At 37.2% G+C, this 26032-nt stretch overlaps 2 protein-coding genes across 2 annotated transcripts in view; one reads left to right on the top strand and one right to left on the bottom strand.

Moving 5' to 3' along the window:
• c25h18orf63 (chromosome 25 C18orf63 homolog) overlaps window positions 1–18123 on the bottom strand; it is a 39655-nt gene extending 21532 nt beyond the window's left edge. The window contains exons 1-11 of the mRNA XM_073863867.1: window positions 17965–18123; window positions 17523–17679; window positions 16424–16502; window positions 15112–15168; window positions 10337–10448; window positions 8829–8870; window positions 8356–8432; window positions 7793–7899; window positions 7409–7505; window positions 5168–5253; window positions 4090–4273 (exon numbers count right to left, since the gene is read on the bottom strand). Coding sequence (XP_073719968.1) covers window positions 4090–4273; window positions 5168–5253; window positions 7409–7505; window positions 7793–7899; window positions 8356–8432; window positions 8829–8870; window positions 10337–10448; window positions 15112–15168; window positions 16424–16502; window positions 17523–17671 — 990 coding nt within the window. The 5' untranslated portion in view covers window positions 17672–17679; window positions 17965–18123. The remainder of the gene's footprint in view (window positions 1–4089; window positions 4274–5167; window positions 5254–7408; window positions 7506–7792; window positions 7900–8355; window positions 8433–8828; window positions 8871–10336; window positions 10449–15111; window positions 15169–16423; window positions 16503–17522; window positions 17680–17964) is intronic.
• A 1036-nt stretch (window positions 18124–19159) lies between these two features.
• cyb5a (cytochrome b5 type A (microsomal)) lies at window positions 19160–25235 on the top strand. The gene is made up of 5 exons (XM_073864003.1): window positions 19160–19423; window positions 20143–20271; window positions 22526–22555; window positions 22678–22712; window positions 23987–25235. The coding sequence occupies exons 1-5, from the start codon at window positions 19289–19291 to the stop codon at window positions 24069–24071; spliced, it is 414 nt and encodes a 137-aa protein (XP_073720104.1). The 5' UTR covers window positions 19160–19288; the 3' UTR covers window positions 24072–25235.
• The last annotated feature ends 797 nt before the right edge of the window (window positions 25236–26032 follow it).

The raw sequence follows: 26032 nt of genomic DNA on the forward strand, positions 1-26032 counted from the left end.
TCCAATCTGCCCCACGCTTCATACGTTTGATAAGGGTCTTGGCCTGAACAAATTTCAATGCCAATATTCAACTTCACTCATAGTGCCACCTAGAGGTAGGAGGAAATGCCATGTTTTACGCTGTGATTTACTGCTCTTAGAGATTTAATCAAATCATCATCATATTTGGTCAGACTGATGTTAAGCCCTTTGCCGTGATAAATTGCGAAGATCTTGACTTTTCGTTGAAGGGCGTGTCCGTGGCAGCCTGGCAAAGTGTGATATTTCGCCATGAATCAGGAAGCTGTTGTAATTCAGACATACATAGTCCGATCTGCCCCCAACTTCACACGTTTCATAAGGGTCCTGGCCTGAACACATCCACATGGCATAATTCAGTATCAGTCATAGCGCCACCTAGAGGCAGCAGGAAATACCACCTTTTATGCTGTGACTTACTGCTCTTAGAGATTTAACCATATCAACATCATATTTCATCAGTCTAATCTCAAGACCTTGTGTGATGATAAATAGCATCGACCTTGATTTTTCGTTAAAGGGCGTGTCCGTTGCGGCCTCGCAAAGTATCGCTAAATGAATCCCCTTTTTGACAGCCTAAACGAGCTCAAAAAGTCATGAAACATTGCACACGTGTCAAAAGTGGCAAATATTTTCATGTGATATAGGCTTCAGAACTTGGGGTGTTAAAATGGCTCTATAGCGCCACCTACAAAAATTCAATAGAGCAGCCCCCCCGCTACGTTAATCGCACAGATACGAAATGTGGTAGGATCATGTATCACCCCAAGACCTACAAAAAAGTCTCTTGGAGCAAAGCTCTAAACCCCACAGGAAGTCAGCCATTTTTAATTTTCTCTGTAATTTGAGTGCAAATTTTGCCATTTCTGGCCTTCGTATTTTAACAAACTCCTCCTATAAATTAAATCAGATAATCATCATATTTGGTGAGTGTCATCTAAAGGGCTTTGCAATGCTAAATTGCGGAGATCTTGACATTTCAATGGAGGGTGTGTATGTGGCGGCTTGCCAAATTTCTGTGTTTCTCAATGAAACAGGAAGTTGTTCTAACTCAGTTTTAAAATGTCCAATCTGACCCACGCTTCACAAGTTTGATAAGTATCCTGTCCTGAACACATCAATATGGCAATATTCAGTAAAAGTTATAGCGCCACCTGCTGGAAGCAGGAAATGACATGTTTTACACTGTGATTTACTGCTCATTGAAATGTATTCAGATCATCATCATATTTGGTCAGTCTGAACTTAGGGACTTCACAATGATAAATTGTGAAGATCTTGACATTTCGTTAAAGGGGCATGTCCGTTGTGGCCTGTCAAAGTTTGATTTTTCGCCATGAGAAAGCTGTTGTAACTCAGACATGCAATGTCCGACCTGTCACAGACATCATACGTTTGACAAGGGTCCTGGCCTCAACACATCAATGTTACAACAATCAATTACAATCATAGCGCCACCTGCTGCATAAAGGAGTAGTGGTACTTCAAAGTTCCTTTGAATATCCACCTATATTTATCCACGGAAATTTCAATCCCCCTGTTTTATTGCTTTACTAAGGCCACAGAGTGGCGGTGCACATGAGTGCGAGGGCCCTTCCATCACTGCTTGCAGTTTTAATTTTTCTTCTTCTTCTTCTTCTTCTCCGAAATGGATCACGTTTTTGAGGGCCTAAACATACCCGAAAACTCATGAAAATCTGCACACGCATCAGAAGTGGCGAAAATTTACATGTAGTATAGGCGTCAGAAGTGGGCGTGTAGAAATAGCTCGATAGCGCCACCTGCAAAATTTCAAGAGAACAGCCCCCCCACTACGAAAAACGTAGAGATACGAAATTTGGTAGGATCATCTATCACCCCAAGACCTACAAAAAAGTCTCTTGGAGCTAAGCTCTAAACCCCACAGGAAGTCGGCCATTTTGAATTTTCTCTGTCATTTTTTGACATTTCCAAGCGTCATACTTTAACGAACTCCTCCTAGCGATTTATTCTGATCATTATCATATTTGGTCAGTCTCATCTAAAGGCCTTTGCGATTCTAAATTGCGGAGCTTTTGACTTTTTGTTGGACGGTGTGTCCGTGGCGGCCTGACGAATTTCGGCGTTTTTGCCATGAAACAGGAAGTTGTTATAACTAAGGCATACAATGTCCAATCTGCCCCACACTTCTCATGATTGATAAGGGTCTTCGCCTGATCACATTTCAATGCCAGTATTCAGCTTCAGTCATAGCGCCACCTAGAGGTAGCCGGAAATGACATGTTTTACGCTGTGATTTACTGCTCTTAGAGATTTGATCAAATTATTATCATATTTGGTCAGACTGGTCTTAAGGACTTTAAGATGATATATTGCGAATATCTTGACTTTTCGTTGAAGGGCGTGTCCGTGGCGGCCTGGCAAATTGTAATGTTTCCCCATGAAACATGAAGCTGTTGTACTTCAGGCATATATTGTTCGATCTGCCCCAGACTTCACACGTTTGTTAAGGGTCCCGGCCTGAACACGTCAATATAACAATAATCTGGTACAGTCATAGCGCCACCTGCTGCACACAGGCGGTGTGGCACATCAGTTTCCCTTTGAATGTCCACCTATATTTACCCACTTTAATTCATATCCCCCTGGTTCACTTCTTTACTAATGCCATAGGGTAGCGGTGCACATGCGTGCGAGGGCCCTTCCATCGCTGCTTGCAGCTTTAATTTGTTTTGAAATTTTATATGGTGTGGAGACGTTTCAGCACTCCTGGGTGTTTTGAAAAGCATTACTTACAAATGAAAAAAGAGAGGTCCTGCACACTATCCACTTGCAAAAATAGAAATTACTTTATTGCAACGATTCGATCTCTCGATCTTCTTCAGGCATCACGAAGATCAAGAGATCGAAACATTGCAATAAAGTAATTTCTATTGTTGCAAGTGAATAGTGTGCGGGACCTCTCTTTTTATATTTGTCAATATTTGGACTTTCGTGTCCTGCTCTCCTACGCACCTATCGTACACAGGTGTGCAACGTTTATGTGATTGAAAAGCATTACTTAAAAAATTTTCTCATCTCACCATATCCACAGGTACAAAGTCATCATATACAATAAATCCGTGGGGTAGAATAAAAAAAACATTTAAAAATAAAAGCAATATTTGCATTTGTTTAAAGTTAAACATTCATTTACTTACCAGGCTACAGGTGAAGCAGCTCTTCACGCCTTCTAATGGCTTTTATGTCCAAGAGAATCAAATCTTTTACATTTTAATCCCTTTAATTTTTCATATTTAAAAATGTCTGTGTGCTGCTGCCCTTTGTTCTTTAAAGGGGACAGAAAATGAAAAACCATTTTACCTTTACCTTTTTGAGTGGCAGCAAAGTCAGCCAATCAGTAATGAGATTACAAGTTAAGCCAGTAGGGGGAGCCAAATAGGTGCAAAACCAGTTGTTTAAAATCTCCCACCCTAATAGAGCTATCTAGGTTTTTAGGAAGCTTCTAAGGCATTACAGACCCAAACAAAAAAAATGTTGTCTACATGTCACATCACAGAACAAGGATAAATACTCCGTTCAATCATTCTATGTCACCTTTAAATAACAAAAACAATATTGCGCCTTTGACTTTAGACTTTACGACTTTAGACCAGGTTTTAGTTTTAGTTGCCTCAAAATAGCAACACGCCAACAATGCGCCTGAACACACCTCAGTTTTAAGACCAGACCAGCCCATGGGCGCAAAAAAGGGGCGTAAACGTATATCCTATTTAAACGTAGGACTGAACTTGAAAATGACATCTGAGATGGCTGAAACTAGCGAAAAACACTTATGTCGCGCATTGGGCCAACTGTATGATAGGGCCCTTAAAGTACATCCGTGCTTGCATCTGTGCTGCAGATGAGCTTTGTCAAAAGAAATTTGCCATGGGGCAATGTCAGATGTAATACTAAGCAGAAGACAGTTTTTATGAGTCTACTTCACAACACATTTTATTGATGTATTCTTTCATCAAAATGAGAGTAATCTGAGTATCTGAGCAACTAAATGTGTCCTGATGTTTATGTACACATGTGTGTATGTAATACCTCAGAGACTGGTCTGACCAGATCATTGTTGTAGTAGCAAGGCTTGTTGGACATCTGTATTGGAAAACCACAAACACTTTCCAGTCCAGTCTGCAGATCTGATATGAAGGTGCTCAGCACCCCCTGCAGGTCCACTCTGGGAAAACACTGTACTGGCTGAGTGCGGATACAGCACATTGGGTATCTGGGCATAAGTTTAAAGATACATATCCGTCCAACTATGAACAAATCTCAACAATCTTATAAATGCACTACTTAAACAATATTATTACTATAGTCTTCCATTTGTATCTATAATTTGTAATTTAAGTGCAGACTGGATCATATCCCTTGTGTGCATGGAACCATAGCGCCAATGTGAACATGAGGTTATGTAATTTTAATAATGAGAAACATGCTTGGGAATAAAGTCGAATTCCCAGAATTCTGGGAATCATTTCACCACAGACAAAGGCAATGTCCAGAGCAAACTGCATACCAAAATATGCAGAATTAAACATATTGAAACAAACGTTAAAACTAAACCTAATGTCATACAATAAACATAGTAGCATGTTGGTATGCTTGTTACCTTGGATCCAACCCATAACCTTTGGCTGCTAACACAATGTATTCTCTATAGGAGCATAAACAATAAGCCATAGGCCAGTATGTTTTTACAAACAGATACATTCTCAAGAGTTTGTTTCATGGCAACTGTTTGCCTGGGACATCACCACTAGATGTCATTATCATGTTGCATAACTTACAGTCTAAACAACAAACCTTTCCACTGCTTTCAAAATGAACCTCCAGCATTATGACAAAACAACTGCTATTGTAGTAATGCAGTAAAATCAATTATGACTATTTGAAGGCTATCATTAGCATTAGCAATGTTGGAACATAAAAGCATAAAAACTGTGACCATTTGGTGTATGTATATAAGAGGTTGTTATACCTGGTGTTAAGATACTTAGAGACCCCGTCTACACTGTTTTTATCATCGCATCTTAATACCAAGTGTACACAGCCTCTAAGGGGGTGCATGACACACAAAAAAACAACTCTGATAGCATCTGTTTTTACTAAAGGATACGTGAACAGCTTGTCACCTATTGGCTTGAAGTACAGACTGCAGTAGATCACTTTTTCTTCACTTTCTGATGGAAGTTGGTATCCATACTACACCATTGGAGAGAGAAAAACAGCGGAAAGAGTGAGAGAAGGCCACGTTAAAAACAAATACAGGAACATCAGCTTTATTTTAATAAGCAGATTTTGTCATGTTTGTCAGTGTAAGTGTATGCTTGCAAGTAACCAGCACTTTTCAACGAAAATATTTGGATGTGTTTTAGGCTTGAACAGATGGTATATATACAATATTAACAGGCAGTCGTGCATGTCTGCACATACAGACAAATTTGTGCTAGAGCCAAGCCTCGCTAGTTAGTCTGTTTGTGATCAAAGGTTAGATTTTGACCTTTAATCCAAACAGAAAATGATCAGTTTGAAAAGCAAAAACATGCATACAAATGGTATGATGTGTGCAAACACACACAAACACAAAAGGGCTATGAAACTGCAACACTTCCATCGTCTTAGCAGGCTATAACATCAGGACGACAGTCAATTTACATAAAAGTCAAACTGTAAGTCACAAAAGCTGTGTCAGAAACACTGTTAACTACAAACACATGCTGGTCAACTGGAGTTCAGCCATTTCAACACTTTGAGACCCAGCATTTTCATTTTGGCCAGAAGGACGTTGTTTTTTTTATTTCTCTGCCATTATGACACAGATGTACGTTACAAAATGTTTATATTAAAATATGCATGAATATAAAATATGCAAGTTAATTTTAACAGTAAAGTATGCTTTTTTACAACAAAGACTGTCATTATTTCATTTTGAAGCATTAAAGTTTGCTTTAAGAGCTAGTTTAAACCTAATATTAAGATGTGTTTCAGTCGATCGGATCACAAGTGGACACGTTCCCATTCACACCTGGTTTTTTAATCCGTCTCTTTTGTCCACATTCGACCACTTTTATCCTGATTACTTTAAAGAAATGGTCTAGGGGCGAGTCCTTAAAACACGAGCGGGATAATTAATGGGTTTATATTACCACACACTAATATTATGTCAGAATACTCCTGCTTTTGTTGTTAATAAACAGGCTGCACATTGTTTTGTACATTTTGTATATGTAAGGGCTTTCTCAGATATTTCAGAACAATTGATGAAATAAGCTTGAGCAACTTTTGCACGCTCATAAAATGAAACAAAATTTAAAGACGCAGAGACTGTAGTACTTGAGTCCAGTCTCGAGAATGATTTCTGCTTTCTCGGACTCGTCTCGGACTTGTTCCTTCAAAGGCTCGGTCTTGGACCACAGTGGAGGGAGAAGGACTCGTAATTTCAGACCGAGTCCTCGAGACCAACGCTTTTTTTTATGTTCATATAAAAAAATACAACACAAAACAATAATAATAAAATGCAATGTTGACGGGCATTATTTGAAAATGGGATTTGACATCCCATGGTGCAATGCAAAGATACTGCAATCAGAGCCGTTTATTTATCTCTTGCAAAATAGGCAGAAAATTATGCATGTGGTAGGGATTTTTTTAATGATAGTAAAAGCATAGTCCATATTAAGACGTTAAGTCTGCTCCTCTAAACAATGACCAATCTAGCTTAGTCAATAGGCCTAACTGATGATTATCAACTGGGGTGATATTAAATCATAAATATGAAAACTGACACGTTTTTACGGTCTTGGTCTCGACTCAGTCTCGACTCCTAAAGGACTCGGTCTCGACTCAGACTTGCTTTCTCAAAGACTCGTTCTTGACTTGGACTCGACTGTATTTAAACCAACGGAATCGGTCTCGACTCTTCAAAGACTCGGTCTTGAATCGGCATAGGCGGTCTCGTCCCCATCACTAGCAGAGAGCAGCCAATTTAGTTTTATCAATGAAAGCCTGAAGACTGCGCACAACACTCTTTACACTAGAAGTCAGGTCCGATGTAAAAACATTGTGCTGGTACATTACTCATTATATTAATAGGTGGAGAGTAGATGTCTTTTGTGGCTGCTCAAACACATTTAACCACATGAGCGTTTACGAAAAGCAATCCAGTCAAATGCGTTTTCGACTACCTCTGAATGTGGTTGAAAGTGGACTCAAAGCGTTTCCAAAACCCTGTTTACACATGTAACTAGAGTTGTCCACTTGTGATCCGATTGACTAACACGCATCTTAATACCAGATCTTAATCTTAAAAATAGATGCTAATATACATAAAAAGATACATGTTAATGGCTGTATTTACCATGCTATTCCAATGCCTCTGGAATTCTGAGTATGATTGGAATGGACATTCCTGTGGAATTCTGTGACTGATACTAATAAGCTGACCTTTCTTCATACTACTCACACAAACAAACCCAAAAGATGCAGGAAAAATATTAATACATTGCTTAATACATTTAACATAAAAGCCAAAAACACTTCTTGTCTTTCTTTAAGTTCACATATTTTCATTGTTAAAATCCTAAACTATGAATCTACACCTATAGTATAGTGAAAATCTGTATTTATTTATGAGTAATGAGTTAAATTTCCAGCAGGTTGTGTGATTAAGACAAATTAGCTTTTACAGAAGTGCAAACATTTTACATATTTTAAGAGCAATTTGACTAGTACAAACACACACCTTGGTAGTACGTGGCACCAGTTATTTGGCATGGTTGTATAAAGCACAGCATCATAAGTGTCCTGGAAGTTTTCCACCACAGGAGTAGGAAAATTAAAATCCTTTATCTGGCAGAAGAGACAAGAGCTTGCATTAGTACAATAGGGAATGTATGGAGTTTCTAAATTTATAGGAGGAGAGTATGAATGATTCACGCAACACAGTTTACTTATGTTTGTGTGTGTGATATTACTGGTATTGAGCAATTATTTAAGGCCAAAAAATTATTTTTCTCTTGAAATGGCTAAAAATTGCTGCTGATAGGAGAGTCATCGCATAGATCAGAGGGCGCGTGGTACCCCAAATTTTTTGCTGTGATGTCCGTGGTGCTGAACTCAAGCGCATCAGGTGTCAGTTTTCATCTTGAGCATACTCCCGATAAAGTAAGGTAGATTAGTGTCTAAGGCATAGGGCATAAAATACACCAAAGGTGTAAGCACTTTATAATAGCAATAAAGTGGTTCATAGGTTAAAAAAGGCTAAACTGAGATGTGACTGCAGACTAATGGTGTATGACTTCTTACCACAGCTGGGGGAAGTCTAACTTTGTTGGCCTCCACACTGACACATAGCTGAGTCTCTGTGATGCTTAGCTCCAGAACTGTGAGTGAATAACAAAAGCACAGCCTCAAAAGACATGAGAGTAAATATAAGAGAGCGTGGGAGTGGGTAAGACAAACAGAGAGAAAGCTGAGCTGTGTGTTATCATCAGTGAGGAAACCATACAAGGCATTTAGGTTTTATGATAAAGTGTAACATCATGAACTGTGGCCTACAGTATGACTAAAGCAAATGATTCTGGGTTAAAGGGAAATAAGTTTATATCAGCTGATTTTTTTTAAAGTAGGTGAACAAAAGGGAGACTTTGGGAGAGCATAAATACACTACATACTAGTAGAAATACAATTTTGCTGTTTTTTATAAAGGGTTTTTCCCTAAGTGCTTAACCAGACAACAATCAGGGGAAACTGTCTAACATAAGCATATAGGCACCTACCAACTGCATTTAGTTTATCAGAGTGATTGAGAAAGTCCTTTCCTGTAAAAAAGAAAGAAACATTATTTTTAGATTTGCATGATTCAACAAATTGCATGATGGGACATTACTGTGTAAACTTGTAATGGAGGAATGCTGCAATTCCGCAATATATTGATAATACATGCATGCATTAATTCAGAAAATATTTAATATTTGTAAACCATCTCTGCAAAGCTTTGAAAGATTTTTTAACTACCTCCAACAACATGACAGTTATAAACACCATACTACAGTAAGCGTGTTCAAGGACTACAAGTTTTCAAGGAGCGACCTCCAACACAAGGGCACACACTGGCCGATCACTTACTGGCTTTTACTTTAAAGTATATAAAGTAATATCCAATAATCCCAAACCTACATGATGGCTGACATGCTAATTGACTTGATTTATATAGCATATACAGTATACATGATATTTGCAGTAGCGAACCATGACTCTTGATCTTATGATATACAGTACTGTGCAAAAGTCTTCGGCCACCACCACCAGCTTTGTTGTTTTAGTGCAGTTTTAATGTCCATCCATATTTATTTTTCACTCTTTTTATTAAGATACAAACAGAAATTACAGGAAATATGTAAACAAAACAATTAAAAACAAAACAATTTTCAGTACTAAATGTCTTCTTCAGGCATCATTCAGTATTTAGTGTGACCTCTCTTGAGCACATCTTGAGTTTTTTAGAGGAGACTGAAGTCCTGAAGTCATTCGATTAGAATTAGAAATTAGGATTTAATTTCATTTATGTTTAAGAGATCCTGTAGTGCCTGCTATTGCTCAACTGGAAGGGGAGTTAACCCTTAATACTTGACTCTTCAGCTTATACTTTTATACTGTTTTTAATACTACATACACATTTCCTGTATTTTCTGATTGTATTCTAATGAAGAGACTGGGAAATAATTATATATGATCACTATACAATTTCAAAAACAACACATGTAAAGGTAGCATGGTGGCCTAAGACTTTTACACAGTAGTATGCTTGTTACATATTTTCTGGTTTAAGTATAAGTACTTTAATTAGCAATATGATACAAACCTTTTGTTTTGTAACAATTAATTCAATTTTGTCTTTCAATTTCTAGGAGATAAACTGAGAGTGACCAAAAACAGATTTTGCTGACACATCTTTTGAGCCAAGGTAATACAAATATTAGCTCAGAAAGGTACTGCAGATTAAGGGAACATCTAGTATGTTAGACTACATGTATCACTCATTTCTGCACTGGAAAAGGCATCAAGGTAACACAGGCAATAGATTACAAATCAGCCAGAGACTAAAGTTTAGCTTCACACAAAGAGAAACAGTCAGTGAACAATAACCTGCTGTCAAATTGTTTAATGCCTGTGTCAAGTAAACCTACTAAGGTGAAAATCAGTGTCTGTATTCAACAATACTATTATCGAGTGGAAATGTATGAGGCTTATGTAAGTGTATTATGTCAAGGATATTGCCTCTCACCTGCAATAAGATATTGGCCAGCTTTATTCCATTTTGGGGCCAGTCTAGCAGTCAAAGAATAAGACAAACAGGATTGCAGTACAGCAGGCAATGCTTTCTGAGGGCAGCTACACTATAGAAAAAAAGACATTCATGTGTTAAAGGATTAGTCCATTTTCTAAAAAAAAAAAAAAAGAAACACCGGATGGTTTGCTCATCACCATGTCGTCTAGGGTGTTGGCGTCTTTCTTTGTTCAGTGGAGAAGAAATTGTGTTTTTTGAGGACTTTAATGGACCCCAACACGTAACAGTTTTAATGCAGTTTAAAATTTATCCCAAACGAGACATGAGAGCAGCGCAACCTCACGCAATACGTCATCACGTCAAGAGGTCACGGAGGACGTATGCGAAACTACGCCCCAGTGTTTAACAGTGTGGAGAAAGAGGGCCATTCCCATGTTGTTGTATGTCGAATGATACGAATTAATGTCTTTGTGTCAGTTTATTGTTTAAAATGATACGCAAATGTGCATTTCGTATATATGTAACACGTGACCTTTCCACGGCATTACGCAATTACAGGAGGTTGCGCTGGCGTGTCACAAGACCGGAGATAGACGAGAAGTTGTGGTTTAAAAGTGCATTTTTGCATCATTACGCTACACTGTAAAAAATCCAACTAATGAAATGTTGGACGGGCAAAAATATATAAGTTAAACCAATTTTTTTGTTTGAGCTAGTTGAGAAGACATGTTATTTTAAGTCTAGATAAATCTGTGTTTAAAATATTAAATGAATGGTTATTTTCAAATTCAGTCAACATTCAGAATGGCTAGTGTTGACTGAACTAATTAAGACAAATCAGGTAAATATGTGGACTTATGACAGCTATGTTTCCTGACAACAAAATGCTCATAATATTACTGTTATTTGGTCACAAAATGTCATTTTAAGAGTTGTTCAGGCGTGAATGTATGTGCTTAAAGTTTAAATATGCGGTCGGTTAATAAAGATAGCGTCTATTTAAAAATGTACTCGGACACTTTCGGACGTAGATGAGCTCCAAATGAGCTCCAGAAAATCACAGACACTTAAGCGCTCACACCCCGCCCAGCGCAGCCTCGCCTCGGCAAGCGCATCAGAAATCGACTGCTGGCTCTGGTATCTACTCTGTGGCGTTTAAACGTGATAATTCATTTTAATTTCTCATACTTAACAATGAAAGGGTTATGTTTTAAATCATATTTTAGGATTGCACTTAATTGATATCGCTGTTGAGTGATGTTTCATATCTTTTACATTTGTTATAACCGGACTGCATGCGAATTTGAACTTCAGAGCTGAAGGAGCGGGTGGAGAAATAGTCCCAATATCATAACAATCTTAAATAAAACTTCTAAATATACCCGTGTGTGGCCGTGTGCGCGCGCACATGCGCGCGACCCGCTCGCGCGCGCGTGTGTATGTACAGTATGTGCGTGAATTTTTAATTTAAAATGTCTTAACTTAACTTGGAAGGATCTGAATCACAGGTCATTTCATCTGAGATCATTCCGCATGTAACAGCCGGAATCACTCACTGTTTCCCACAACGACACAATCAGCCGTTTCCTCAAGGTCACGTCAGGTAAGTGTTTGTAAATAAATGTTAATTTTAGACTATATTAATTGGCAAAGACGCAAATACTCGACGTTTTTGTAAACATATAAGTTATATAAAGGTGTGTTATGTTATGTGTCCGAGTTAAAGTGTGTTTTATGTTATGTGTCCGAGTTAAAGTGGAGCTATTTTAGTTAAGATAATACCGGACAGGGTTTAGGACTCCGTCTTAATTATAACGTTAATTGGGACATTTTTACAAACAAACCTTTTAAAATACAATACTGGCGTGCATTTTGAGACAAAACAATAGCACTCATATGTTAAGAGATGTCAGTATTTTAGTCAGTGATAAGTCCTGTCCGAGAAAACCGCCCAATAGTGTTTAATTCAATTACGTGTGATGTCTGAGGGAAATTTGGCAATTTTAGGATATAAAATCTTTCACCGTCAAGCTTTATTATATTAAACATGTTATTTATGTATGTGTGTGTGTTTATATTCCTCTGTTTATTAAACCAGAGCGGTGATGATGTGGAAGAGGCAGACCAGAGGGCTGAAGAAAGTCTCCTAAATGGCCCTGCAGATGTTCTGACTGACTTTGGAGGCTTTTTGGACTGTTTTATGCCCTCTATTTAAAGAAGACTTAATTCTGTATGTTCAGTCTGTATGATAAGTGAATAAGTGAATAAAAAGCTTTTGTTTTTATGTGACTGAAGTTAATTATTTTGTTTACAACACCAGCATAAATTATTTGATAAATAATTTAAAAATGTTATTAAAAAAATCCCAAATAATAAATATTAATTGAAGTAACACATAAAACATTGAGTGAATACTTAAATTTTAATTGACAGAGTCTTTGCTGTAAGTTTTTAAAGATTCAACTGATTAAAACATTTTAGTTGAATGAACTATAAAGCTAATTGAGCCAACATACTTTTTTATATTTGAGTCAAATTTGGGCCAACTAAAAAACAACAATCCAGGTAACACTTTGGAGTCAGAAATTGAGTGAACGTAAAATTTCTGTGGAACTAGTTACTAAAAAATAATTAATTGAGCCAACAATTTATTTTTTACAGTGTAGATAAGACCTTTATGCCTCTTTGGGATAGTTTAGAGTCCTTTGAAACTGCAATTTTAAACTGCATTAAAACTGTTACGTGTTGGTGTCCATTAAAATGAGAAAAATCGTGGAATGTTTTCCTCAAAAAACATAATTTCTTCTCGACTAAACAAAGAAAGACGTCAACATTTTGGATGACATGGTGGTGAGTAAATTATCTGGATTTTTTTTAAGAAATTGGACTAATCCTGTAAAGGCATTTGACAAACAGATTTATTTATATTTAATAATAAAGCGCAGCAGCTTTTGTTATTTGGTTTAAATTTCATGTTCTCTACAGTTTTGCCATGTTATCTGCCTATTCCTTTGTTACTATTATTATATAAAATATTTGTTAATATTACTATATAGAAAACCATAAGTGAATTCTCATTGGTGTTTCACAGTAAAGGGTCACTGGGTTTAAAATCAGACTGAACTCATTGAGCAACATACAGTAGATGATTATACACTGTAAAACCTAAGCGTTAACTCAACTCAAACCATTTAAGTAAACCGGTTGCATTAGTTTTAAAGCACATACATTTGAGTACTGTGAGCTTAAACAAATTGAGTCGTGTGCAGTTGTGCACTTGTATTTGAGTTCACACTACTTGAATATGGGTGCATAATTGCACGTGACTCAAGTTCACAGTGCTTAAATTTATGTGTTTTAAAACTTAAATGGCCTAATGTGGGTAATTGTCGCTAAAAATATTCATATTTTAACATTTATAAACTATTATAGCTAGTTTCAGGTAACGACACCATCTTGGATTCACGATTCACACCTCATGCGATTCACAAATTTCTGCACAACGTACCTAGAGTATAGCAACAAACACTCATTTCGCTAAAACTCTCGCGTAAATAGTGACAGTCCAAGATGGCGCTATTACCAGAAGCTAGTTTTTACAGTTTGTAAAGTTTGAAATCTGGATTATTCTAGATATAGCATCAATTACCCACAAAAGACCTTTATTAACCCATTGGATTACCTATGTGAAGGATGAATGCACTTTTTGGGGGTTTAAAGTCAGACGTTGTTCTCTGATCCCTACCATTATAAAACTTGGAAGAGCAAGGACATTTACTAAAATAACTCCAAATGTATTTGTCTGAAAGATGATGGACATACAGTACTCTGAAAAAGTTTTATGCCTCCATGCCACAATTAGAATTGTTTTTGCAATGTTATAGTGATCATATTTTATTGTTTCTCAGTCTATTTAATAGAATACATCCAGAAAATACAGGAGATGTGTATGTAGTATTAAAAACTGTATAAAAATGTCTGTGTCAAGTTTTTAGGGTAAACTCCCCTTCCACTTGAGCAATAGCAGGAAACTGCAGGATCTCTTAAAGCTAAATAAAATTAAATCCTAATTTTAATTGTAAAGAAATTAGTCTTTTTACTTCATTCTGCTCAAAAACGCTCAAGATGTGTTTAGTGCCAAGAGAGGTCACACTAAACACCGACGATGCCTAAAGAAGACATTTAGTCCTGAAAATGTAATCATATTTCCTGTATTTTCTGCTTTGTATCTTAATAAAATAGATTTAAAAATAAATATGGGTGGACATTAAAACTTCTAAAACAACAAGTCTGGTGGTGGTGGCCTAACAGTATACTTGTCGCTTGTCTAAAGCGTGGACACTCACAGTGGCCGCAACCTATTCCCCCGGTTCTCCATAAACATAATTGGCTAGCTCTGCCTAGGTTATTTGCATAAGGCGATCTGATTGGCTGACACACGGGTTGCCGCTTGAAAAGTTGAGAAATGTTCAGCTTCTGCCACGAGCAACGGCACTGACGCGGCGCTGACAGATCCACAATTTAGTTCGGCAACGCATGACATCACCCATTAAAAGTGAATGGGAAGCATTAACGCTTATGCCCCGTGTGAATGCACTGTAAGACTTTTGCACAGTACTGTATGTATCTTAGATTGCTTGAGGATGAGTAAAATCATGGTGTAATTTTGATATTTGGCTGGAGTATACCTTAAAGAGATTTGTCTGGATGCACAACCACGGTGCAAAGTCACTGTCAGAGGACTGCTTTTGTAAAGGGCGTAATTAACTAACCTGCATACCATGTGTCCGTGCAAAAGCCTGAATGATGCCTTTCTCGTGAAACGCATTCTAAGAAAGATGCAAGGATGAAAGACAATTCAAATAGACAGTAAACAAAAACACCAAGTTCAGGTTACATGGGATAAGGGACAAATCTGATGAGGAAGGACTTCAGTTGAGTTGCATGGCTACAAAGGTATGTTGCCTTTCCCTTTTTGGCTACACGTGTACAAAAGGCATGGTGGTTACATAAGCACAACATTGTCAATTATTCACTAGTGTCCCCATTGACGTCTGACAACACATTCACAACATTTACAGAACTCTGGAAAAATGCACACCAGATTTAAATCAGGGGCACTACTGAGGGGCAACTCTGGACGTCTTGTTAGCTCCCTTTGACACTTCCTTTCTGAAGTGATTTAACTGGTCTCAGTTCAGGACAGGAAGAGATGACAGAGTGTGTGGAATGTGCCATAAATATTTTGCTTTGCACGGGACGTGCCTTAGCACGAGATCTGCTGACACGCAAACACACATGCACCCACAGATTGAAAGTCACGCACATGCAACATCACACACATAACTGACAGGTGCACATGCACGCAAGGTGATGCAGATATCACGAACTCTCGTAAAAAAGAAGCACGATAGCATGCAATGACAAGCAATGCAATATAAATAATAAGTGTTTTGCCTAACATGGAATTTCTTACTAATAAAATGTATTTTGACACTAATTCAAGTCATCATTAAATATAATCAAGTTACATAAATCAGTGGTTCTCAATTCCAGTCCCCGGGACCCCCCTCCCAGAATGTTTTAGATGTCTCCTTATATGAAACACCTGATTTTACTAATCAGGCTCCTTAATTAACACACTAACAAGCTGATGAACTGAATCAGGTGTTTTTATATATGGAGACATCTAAAATTTTCTGGGAGGGTGGTCCTGAGGACTGGAATTGAGCACCACTAACATAAATAACATAATCATTTTTGCGTGACTCCAGTATATCTCAGTGGTAGAGGATAGCATTAGCAGCGTAAAAGGTCATGGGTTCGAAGGGAACACACATACTGATAAAATTATACTTTGTAATGCACTGTAAGTATCTACCAAATGCATATATAGGATAGCGTTTGCATTTTAAAACAAATAACACAAATGTGAAATATGTTGCACAAATACAACAGCACACATAAAACAGACCTATTTAATTACTGAACATTATTAACATCACATTATTAATAACCCAGTCAGAGTATTCGTAACTAACCACTGATCATAGCTCAAGATAAGGCTAAAAGTGCCATACTTACTGTCATTACAACACTGATGCCCCCAAATTGACCCAAAACAGGCGAGGCAACAATGTTTGAATATAAAAGCACAAGTTCTCTGAAAGAGAGAAAGAAAACATTAATAGTATCAGAATAATAACTGTGATTGTAGCTGTTTTAATACTTAGATAAATAAGTAAAATAATAATGTTTTAAAAAGAAAATTTACTACAGCAGCCTGGAGGACCTAAAAGGATATTACTAACTGCTGTCTTTGGGCTCTGTACAAACTGTATCTTTATAGTGTATTTAGATATTTAGATATAGGGTCTGACTATCAGCTCTAATGTTGGCAAGACAAAAGAGCTGATAGTCAGACCCTCGTCACCTCAACAACCTCTTGTCATCCAAAATCAAACAATTGAAATAGTGGATTGTTTCAAATATCTGGGAGTAACACTAGATAACACACTCACCTTTGGTCAGCACATTATGGACATTCAGAAAAGAAGTCATCAAAGACTGTCGGTCATCCGCAAACTCAAAGGACTCAATGTTGCCCCTGGATTATTATTGGCACTTTACCAAAGCATTATTCAGTCAATTTTATTATATTGTTCAACTTGTTTTTTCGGCATGCTTTCTGTTAAAAATTTGGGCAAACTTACAAAGGTGTCCAATATTGCTGCAAAAATTATAGGTCTTCCAACACCTAACCTTAAAGAACTCAATAACAGGGCTATTGAACGCATTGCCATTTCAATTGAACGGGACTCCACACATCCACTTAATGAGTATCTAGCTCCACTGCCCTCAGGGCGCAGGTACAGGGCTCTGAGGTGCAGGAAGGCCTGCTTTGGAAGAAGCCTGATTCCCTCAGTCATTAAGTACCTTAACAATAGACATCGCTGAGTGTCATCTTGAATGTTTTCTGACATGTATGTATTGTGATTGTTTATGTTATGTGTGTTACACAAGTACAGAGTTGTGAAAAAGAATTTCCCCATTGGGGACAATAAAGTATATATATATATTTGAATAACATACAACAACTTCAGCCAGGCGTCAACTACAAATTACACTTTCAATCCCACCAATAAATGATGTATAAATATAATTTATTTCTTTGTCTTTCTACCTGCAGGTTTTTACTTGCATGTTTCTCAACTCTCCGTCATCATGAATAGCAGGGAAGAACAGATTGACACAACACAAAGTGCGCTGATCTGGAAGACTGAGGAAAAATAACGACTGTGTCCCATTTACCGTTACTTTGTCCCATTCCATTCTGGAATCTGAAGAGGAAAAATGGGTCAATTTGACCAACCTAGTGAGCTGTGACCCAGAGGTCCACACAAGAACATACACATCTAACAGCTAGATTTGATAGTGGGTTGCTTTACCTCAGATTTACAAAACCAAAGAAAGAAAGAAAGAAAGAAAGAAAGAAAGAAAGAAAGAAAGAAAGAACGAACGAACGAACGAAAGAAAGAAAGAAAGAAAGAAAGAAAGAAAGAAAGAAAGAAAGATAGAAAGAAAGAAAGAAAGAAAGAAAGAAAGAAAGAAACGAATAGATTTACCTCAGTTTTAAGGGATAACGTAGCTGACAAGAGTGCTAGATTTACCTCACAGTTTTAAGGGATAACGTAGCTGACAAGAGTGCGAGATTTTGGCGGTAAGCGCGTGCACTGAAATATCGCGTGACATTGAACCGTGTTGCATAGATTTAATAGAGTAAAATAACAAATAAATTAAAAAAATAAATACTGTTTGAATTTCTAAATCTAGCAAGTCCTTTATTAATATAATGAAAGTGTATTGCAAACGAAATTCAGAAATTAAAAAGCTGATGTGAAGACGGAAACTACATCCGGGTCCACTCATACACAACAAAATTAACGTTACAATTATACAATTATACATTTTTATTGTAATTTATCCACACGTATCACTGCTTAGTGTAATTTTGTGTGTATACAGGCATATTATAAAATTATTATTACAGGTGAATTATAAAAAGTTACTAAAAATTACGTAACTTTTTTTGCTGTGTTTTATTCGTTACGAAAACTAACCATGGTTAAACTACTTTAATCACAGTTTAACTGTCTATTTTGTAGTAAAACCATTAGAAACAAAAATGCACTAAGATCTTATCACAAAAAAAAAACCTTCACTGTAATAAAACTATGGTTAATTTTCCAAACAGTCATGGTGCCCCTAAACCATAAGTGAAAGTTATAATTACGTAACTTGTTTTTTCTGTGTTTATTCGAACCTTACGAAAACTAACCATGGTTTCACTACTTAAACCATAGTAGTGTCTATTTTGTAGGAAAACCATAAACAAAATGTACTATCACAAAGAAAAAAAACATGCGTTAATGGCATTTAGTATTGTAATACAAATAAAATATCATCTGTAATAAAGCCATGGTTAATTTTTCAAACAGTAGGTGCCCCTAAACCATAAGTAAACATATATTTTGGAAACATCTATAAAATGTGGCTTTAATGACATAATGGCGAACGGACATCGCAAAGTGTCGATAAACTGCAACCAACATTTCCTTATTGCGTGAGAGCTCTGCGGTGTAACTAAAGGGCTCTGTGCCAGTGTGTTCTCGTGAACTTGAGCACAGTCACGTTTCGGCCTTCACAAAATATTGTCCATATAATGTAATTGACAGGCCCCGAAACCAATCAAAACCGACAAGCTAGGCGGACGGAAGGCAATTTTATCCAATAGGATGCCTTCTTGAGTGGAGTGGGCGTTGCTAGGCGTGTCGGGAAATACGGTTGTAGGTAGTTGTTGCAGTGAAGTACGTGACTGCGTTAGATTCGCTTGCAATTCGCAGTTTCTTTATAACTTTCTCCACAAATAACGCACACCTAAAATAACAGATGGAAGGTAACGGAACCGACGGAAAGGGTGTTAAGTATTATCGCTTGTCAGAGGTGGAGGAACGAAACTCTTTTAAAAGCACATGGATTATCATTCACAATAAAGTGTACGACGTCACGAAGTTTCTCGAGGAGGTGAGTGTTACAACATAATGTATAAAACCTCGTGCAAACTTATTAACATCTAAATTATAGCTACTTGTGTAATACGCGATTGCGTTATTTGTGTATTGCAGTATGTAAACAATCAGTACAGCACAATTATGTTTCTCGCATTGTGTCTAAAACATTAAGTAAATAAATGCATTGTTAAAGTCAAGTCAGTTTATATCACGTCGTCCAAAGGTTTGCAAGTGTTAAACACAAGCACTGAATGGACAAACTTTACCCAAGTGTCAGTTTTGTATGAGAGGAAGCTGTGCCACACACACACACACACACGCGCGCGCATACGTGCTTTATCAGATATCCTTAACATTTCCCCTCTTTTCAATGTTATCTAGATTGCTTGTTGAGAAATATAAGGTCTAGTTATCTAGACTAGTTGGATCTAAAAGTGCACTACGTGTATGTTATTTTAAGCACTCAATTGCATGACTGTGCATCTGTGTCTCCATAGTAAACACAAAAGACAAAATACTTTAAATGATGGATGCATGACATTACTTGTATAAGTAAAATACTTTATAAAGTGCTTTGATATTGACATTCAAACAATTAGATTTTCATAAAGCAACTAATAGTTTACCAGGAGCAGTTCAGTTTAACAGGGTCAAAGGGAAGTTGTAAGTAATGATTTATGGGTTTTTCTTTGAAGCCCGGTTTGATCTCATGCATTTTACTGTTGTCCACAGCACCCGGGTGGAGAGGAGGTGCTACGAGAGCAGGCGGGTGGAGATGCTACAGAAAGCTTTGAAGATGTTGGGCACTCCACAGATGCACGGGAGATGGCCAAGTCATTCGTCATAGGAGAGCTTCATCCAGTAAGTCGACCTTAAATCAATCATTGGTCAGATGTCTTTTCATACAGCTTTATGACATGACTGATAAGGTTCCTGCATGGTTCCTGATGTTTGTGCTTTGTGAATTTACCGTGTTTGACTATGAATAAAGAGAAATTAATGAATTAATAGCATACATTTGCTGTAACAATACATCCACCAATTCTACTTTGTACTATGCATGTTTGTTAAAGTCTGTTTTGCATTGCAACACGTCAATAAGCTGTGGCACACAACAAGGTCATCTTAACTGGGAGAGCAGTTTAAAGGTCTTTGGTTTATTTCCTGGGCAACAAGTCTAGGTTCGAGGATTAAAGTATCTGCATAAAATGCCAATGGAAAACGATGTTGTCTTTGTGGGAAAAGCTCAAACTCCTACACGTCTACTCCACATCCTCTGACATATCTAGTCATGATGAGTTGAGTTTCAACCCCAGACAGCATCAGGCTTGTTCATTTATAGTAATATCTCATGAAATGCCAGATGTTTTCCTATAGTGCTGTGTTCAAAATATCGATACGACGATACATTGTCATGGACGCCTGACGATGCGCGCATCGATACAGCATCTTACATATCGATTCGGATGGACTTTTTAAAGTAACGTGACCAATCGCTATATGGAAAGGACGCATGTGTCCCGCGGAGTATGTAGAAAGGTATCGGGGTATACTTTTACTTTACGTGTCTGTCTCGCTGGCGCACGTGCCTGTGAGCCGCGTTCTCTCTCTCTCTCTCTCTCTCTCTCTCTCTCTCTCTCTCTCTCTGAAAAGTGTACATATAGAGAAGAGATACAGAGCTACTTCAAACTATAGCTGTCAGATTAATAATCTGATTTCTATTAAATAGATATATTCATAGATATAGAATAATGAAATGAGAGACAAATATAATGCCTAGAGTAAGACACTTTTTCTTTGTAAAACTCTTTTTAAAAAAACAAGTATTAACTCTGAGATTTTAAGAATTTCTATGAGTTACCCCAAAAGCTAATAAATGAATGGCAAAAAGCCCTGCTATGCAAATAACCTAGTGCAGAAGAGAATACATATTGTGTGTGTAACACTAGAGCTACACCAGCAATAACGCAACCAAACCAGTGTCCATAGAGTCAAAACAAAAGACACTTTTTTTTGTCTTATGTTGCTTCCACTGTGATTGGCTGTTGTCACTATGACGATCGTGTCAGGACCATGCTTTAGAGCGTCCTTCGTCAAGCGTTAATGCTGATGCCGCTTGTGAATAAACCACTATGCTATCGTAGACATCAAGCCAACGGTTGGCTGTCATGGAGGTTTTGAGCATTGTCTGACTTAGTTTTTCACAAATCTGTCTGTGGTGAGGGACATTCGAGCAAAAACAATAAGAGAGCACTGCTTTGTTTATGTTTTTTATCATTTTTGTCACTAGATCTGTGTCCCAAATGATACTACAGTATGATACTACGTACTCAGCCATCTAGTGTATGAATTTTAGAAGAGTAGTATCGTCCCCAATGCATCACTTAAGTTAAGTGGTTTGCCAGATGAGGCAGGGCTCCAGACTAACTTTTTTCACTAGGAGCACAGTGGCCCTTTAAAAAACTGGAAATTTTAGGGGCGCAACCAGAAAATTTAGGGGCACACAACAAAAATCAACATGCTGACCAAATATTCACATTTTTACTAATTTCCACTGTATAACTAATAAATACTTTAATGACGGATGCAGAGGGTACAACGTGCTGTCTCGGATTCAGTGTCACATCACAAAAAAAGGTCATATTTACTGGTCGCACATATGCGACGATGTAAAATTCAGTGGCACACTCTCAAATTTTGGTGGCAGTCTGGAGCCCTGTCAGGGCACATGACGTGAAACACACAGTACAATGCAAGTCAAACCAAAATTTATTTGTAAATTGTTTAGGGCTGTGACGGTTGTCATAACCACCGCACCATCGCAGTGCTGAAGTGTGACCCGTGGGGTTTGCCCATCACAAACTACATAAAAATTAAGAACTTTGCTCATGCTCACGTTCACAAAATACTCGCAACACACTAACTTTTTTTCGTTGGTGTGTCTCTACCTTTAGGAAAACCTTTTTTGACAACCACTGTGAAATGAATTCATGTTTGGAATGTTTATATTCAAACTGAACATTTTGTTCATTTTTATTTTGCATTATTAACTAAGAAAAAGTACGCTATTTACTCTCAACATTATATTAATAACTCTTCTATGTTTTTTCCACAGGATGACCGGGACAAGCTTAACAAGCCACCGGTATGTAAACTGTGTTGATAATGTCTTTTAACAAACATACAGTCCAGACTTGAACTGTTTGGGACACATGTCAAGAGGCACCACCTAAACTTGCTTTTGATTTTTTTGTTTTTGTTTAACAGGAATCACTTGTAACAACTGTTCAAGAAACAACAAGGTAGGATGCATGTGTTTTATGCACATATGTAATGTTTTTGTATTACAGGCATGTTACGGTACGTTCACACAGGGCGTAAGCGTTAACGCTTCCCATTCACTTTTAATGATGATGTCATGCATTGCCGAACTGAATTGTGGATCCGTCGGCGCCGCGTCATTGCCATTGTTCGCGGCAGAAGTTGAACATTTCTCAACTTTTCAAGCAGCAAGGCGTGCGTCAGCCAAGCAGACCACCTTATGCAAATAACATAGGCAAAGCCAGCCAATTACATTTATGGAAGACCGGAGCATGTGTAGCGGCCACTGTGATTGGCTGTTGGCCACGCTTCAGACAAGCCTTCCATCAAGCGTTAATGCTTCTGTCCCGTGTGAATGTACTGTTAGGGTTTTGTGAAAAGGTGACTCAATTAAAGGCGGGGTGCATGATCTCTGAAAGCCAATGTTGACATTTGAAATCACCTAAACATCACGCTCCTACCCCAATAGAATCTGGACCTCCTTTTGATAGACCCGTCCCACACATACGCAACCCAGGCAATGATGTTGGTTAGTAGACACGCCCCTTACTGCTGATTGGCTACAAGTGTGTTTTGGAACTCGGCCCGACTCCTTTTTCCAAAGTGTTTTTCAAAATGTATGCACCCCGCCTTTAATATCATATTTTACAGTATATGTGCATACATATTACATGTACGACCTCGGACTACAAAACCAGACGTAAGTCAAGCGGTTATATTTGTAGAAAAAGCAAACAATTCATTGTAAGGGTCAAAATTATTTTTATTATATTATTTTTATTTTACGGCAAAAATCGTTAGGATGTTATGTAAAGATCATGTTCCATCAAGATATTTTGTACATTTCCTACTGTAAATATAAAATCACAAATAAAATTGGCCAGAAAATCGCACACAAACATGTTTTCGTTGCTACCCGCTCTGGGAAATTTCCCATTCAAACCCTTTGGTTTTTGTGTATCCCCATTCAGTCCTCAAGGTCATTAAAGCTGTAAGCAAGTAGAGAGCACTAAAACAAACCTTTTCATTAGTAATATGCGTTGCTTAAGGACTTTATTTAGACTTTAAATTTGAACATTTTTGTAATATTTTTTTCCACCCTCAGATTCCAGATTTTCAAATGATTGTATCTCAGCCAAATATTGTCCTATCCTAACAAACCATACGACTGTTCTTGAGGTCCAGTGTCACATATGTGTATCATATTAATTACCAATGCTTTGTTTTAAACCAAACATTTTGTCTCTTGTTCCAGCTGGTGGTCAAACTGGTTGATACCCGCCGTCGCTGCAGTTATTGTCACGTTTATGTACCGTATTTACACAACAGAGGATGCATGATGGGATGCTTTTCTTTGATAAGCTTCAATGTTGAACTACAATCCCATAATCCATTTCAGGTTTTTCCACTACTATAAAAATTATACTAATGAAGGCAATTAATTGTATTCGTACCAGTGTTTGTTGTCATGTATCACCTGCAATTTTTTTTTTAATATTTGAAATTATATTTTTTGATCTACTACAAGCATTATAAATGCATATACTGAAGATGAAGTTTTGATTGTCTGGTGGTTTTATTGTTGTGTAATATTTTGTGTAAACCACTTTTTCAGTTTCCCCGTGATGAATTGCGAAATAAGCGGACTATTATTATTACACACAGAAACGCAGCTATTTAACTTTTCAAAGAATTAGTTTAGATGAGTTCAACTTGAACTGACTAGATATCAGAACGTATTCCTACTTATACAGAAGATAACAACACAAAGACACTTCAACAACTCAGTTATGCAAAGAAAAAACTATGTTAGATAAAAAGATAATAAAACCAGTTTGAGAGCAATAACATTTTTGCATGGTAACCACATCATTTTCATAACCACATTGGAGAAGAAAAACACATTTTCTTCCCAAGTTATCATTACTGTAATGCAATACAGCTATAAAATATTTTTTTTGGCATTAAAGCTGTTTAACAGTTAACATGTTTGCTCATGAAAATAATGTCGCTATACAAAACATAGTTTAAAAATATATATCGTTTTTTTTTTAATTTTGAGGTGAAATGTGAGCCAGACATGTTCCTAACAGGTTTTGTGACCAATACCAATAAAGTGGATTTAGCAAACGTTATAGACAGAATATGCACAAACTAACCAAATGCTTTGTTTTATTTCGCCTATGTAATGAATGTAAGTTGATGACCAAGTAATCATATAGCCATGAAGACAATCAGAAGTCACTATGTTATTATCTTTAGTTTTTTCTCCCAGTTATATACTAATGTGCCATCTGAATGCATAGCCGTGTCCGTGAATGGTGCCGATACATTTCCTTTCAACAACACTGAATGTAATATACTTTTATAAGACAAGCTGTTTTCTCGTAAAAATTTTGTAGATACAGTGTGTCTTCATTCCTGTTGAAATGCTGCTACCACACTAATGTAAATGGTACACAAATAACGTGTATAACAATAAACAAATAAACTAGTAAAACACATGTACCTTTTTAAATAAATGTTTCATTTATAAGAAAACTATACATTTATGTTTTCAGGGTTCCCACGGGTCCTTGAAATCCTTGAAAAAATTCAAGTTTTTGAAAATATACATACATAGTCATTGAAAGTGCTTGAATCTATTTTATGTAAGAAGAATTCTGTTCAATTATTACATGTGTAGTGTAGGATAATATCATAAAAATTTTAGACTTTTTACGCACACATGCTAAACTGTTCGCTTTAAATGCTTATATCTTCTGTATGCGAATGTTGATTCATACCAAAATGCTTTTTTGCATAGTTGTGTTTGACACATGAAAACGTCATGTAACTGTTGTTCCCTGAGAAGGGAACGAGAAGCTGCGTCTCCCTTGCCATACTTCCTCGTCCCTGCAACGCCGTCTTTGGCAATATTTCAGATAGCGATATACTTCCTGGCTCCCGCGTCACCCTGTCTTTGTCGTTAAGCCTCATCATTGGTTGAATTTGATATACACATTCAGACGCACTTACCGCTAAAGGCGTCCCCAAAGTGTCACCGCAGTGACGCAGCGTGAGTTCCCTTGAAAGGGAACTGTAACAATGTATTTTTAAGGGGCGGTTTCCCGGACAGGGATTAGCTTAAACCAGGACTAGACCTGATTTTAATTGGGAAATATAACTAGTTTTAACAAACATACCTTACTAAAAACATTACTTATGTGCATTTTGAGGCAAAACAAAGGACACTGATGTATTTTAATGTACGTCAGTGCAAGTTGATTTGAGTTTGGACAGCTCTTACATTTATTTTAGT

Source organism: Misgurnus anguillicaudatus, chromosome 25 (assembly GCF_027580225.2).
Source record: "Misgurnus anguillicaudatus chromosome 25, ASM2758022v2, whole genome shotgun sequence".
In the NCBI taxonomy this organism is placed as follows: Eukaryota; Metazoa; Chordata; class Actinopteri; order Cypriniformes; family Cobitidae; genus Misgurnus; species Misgurnus anguillicaudatus.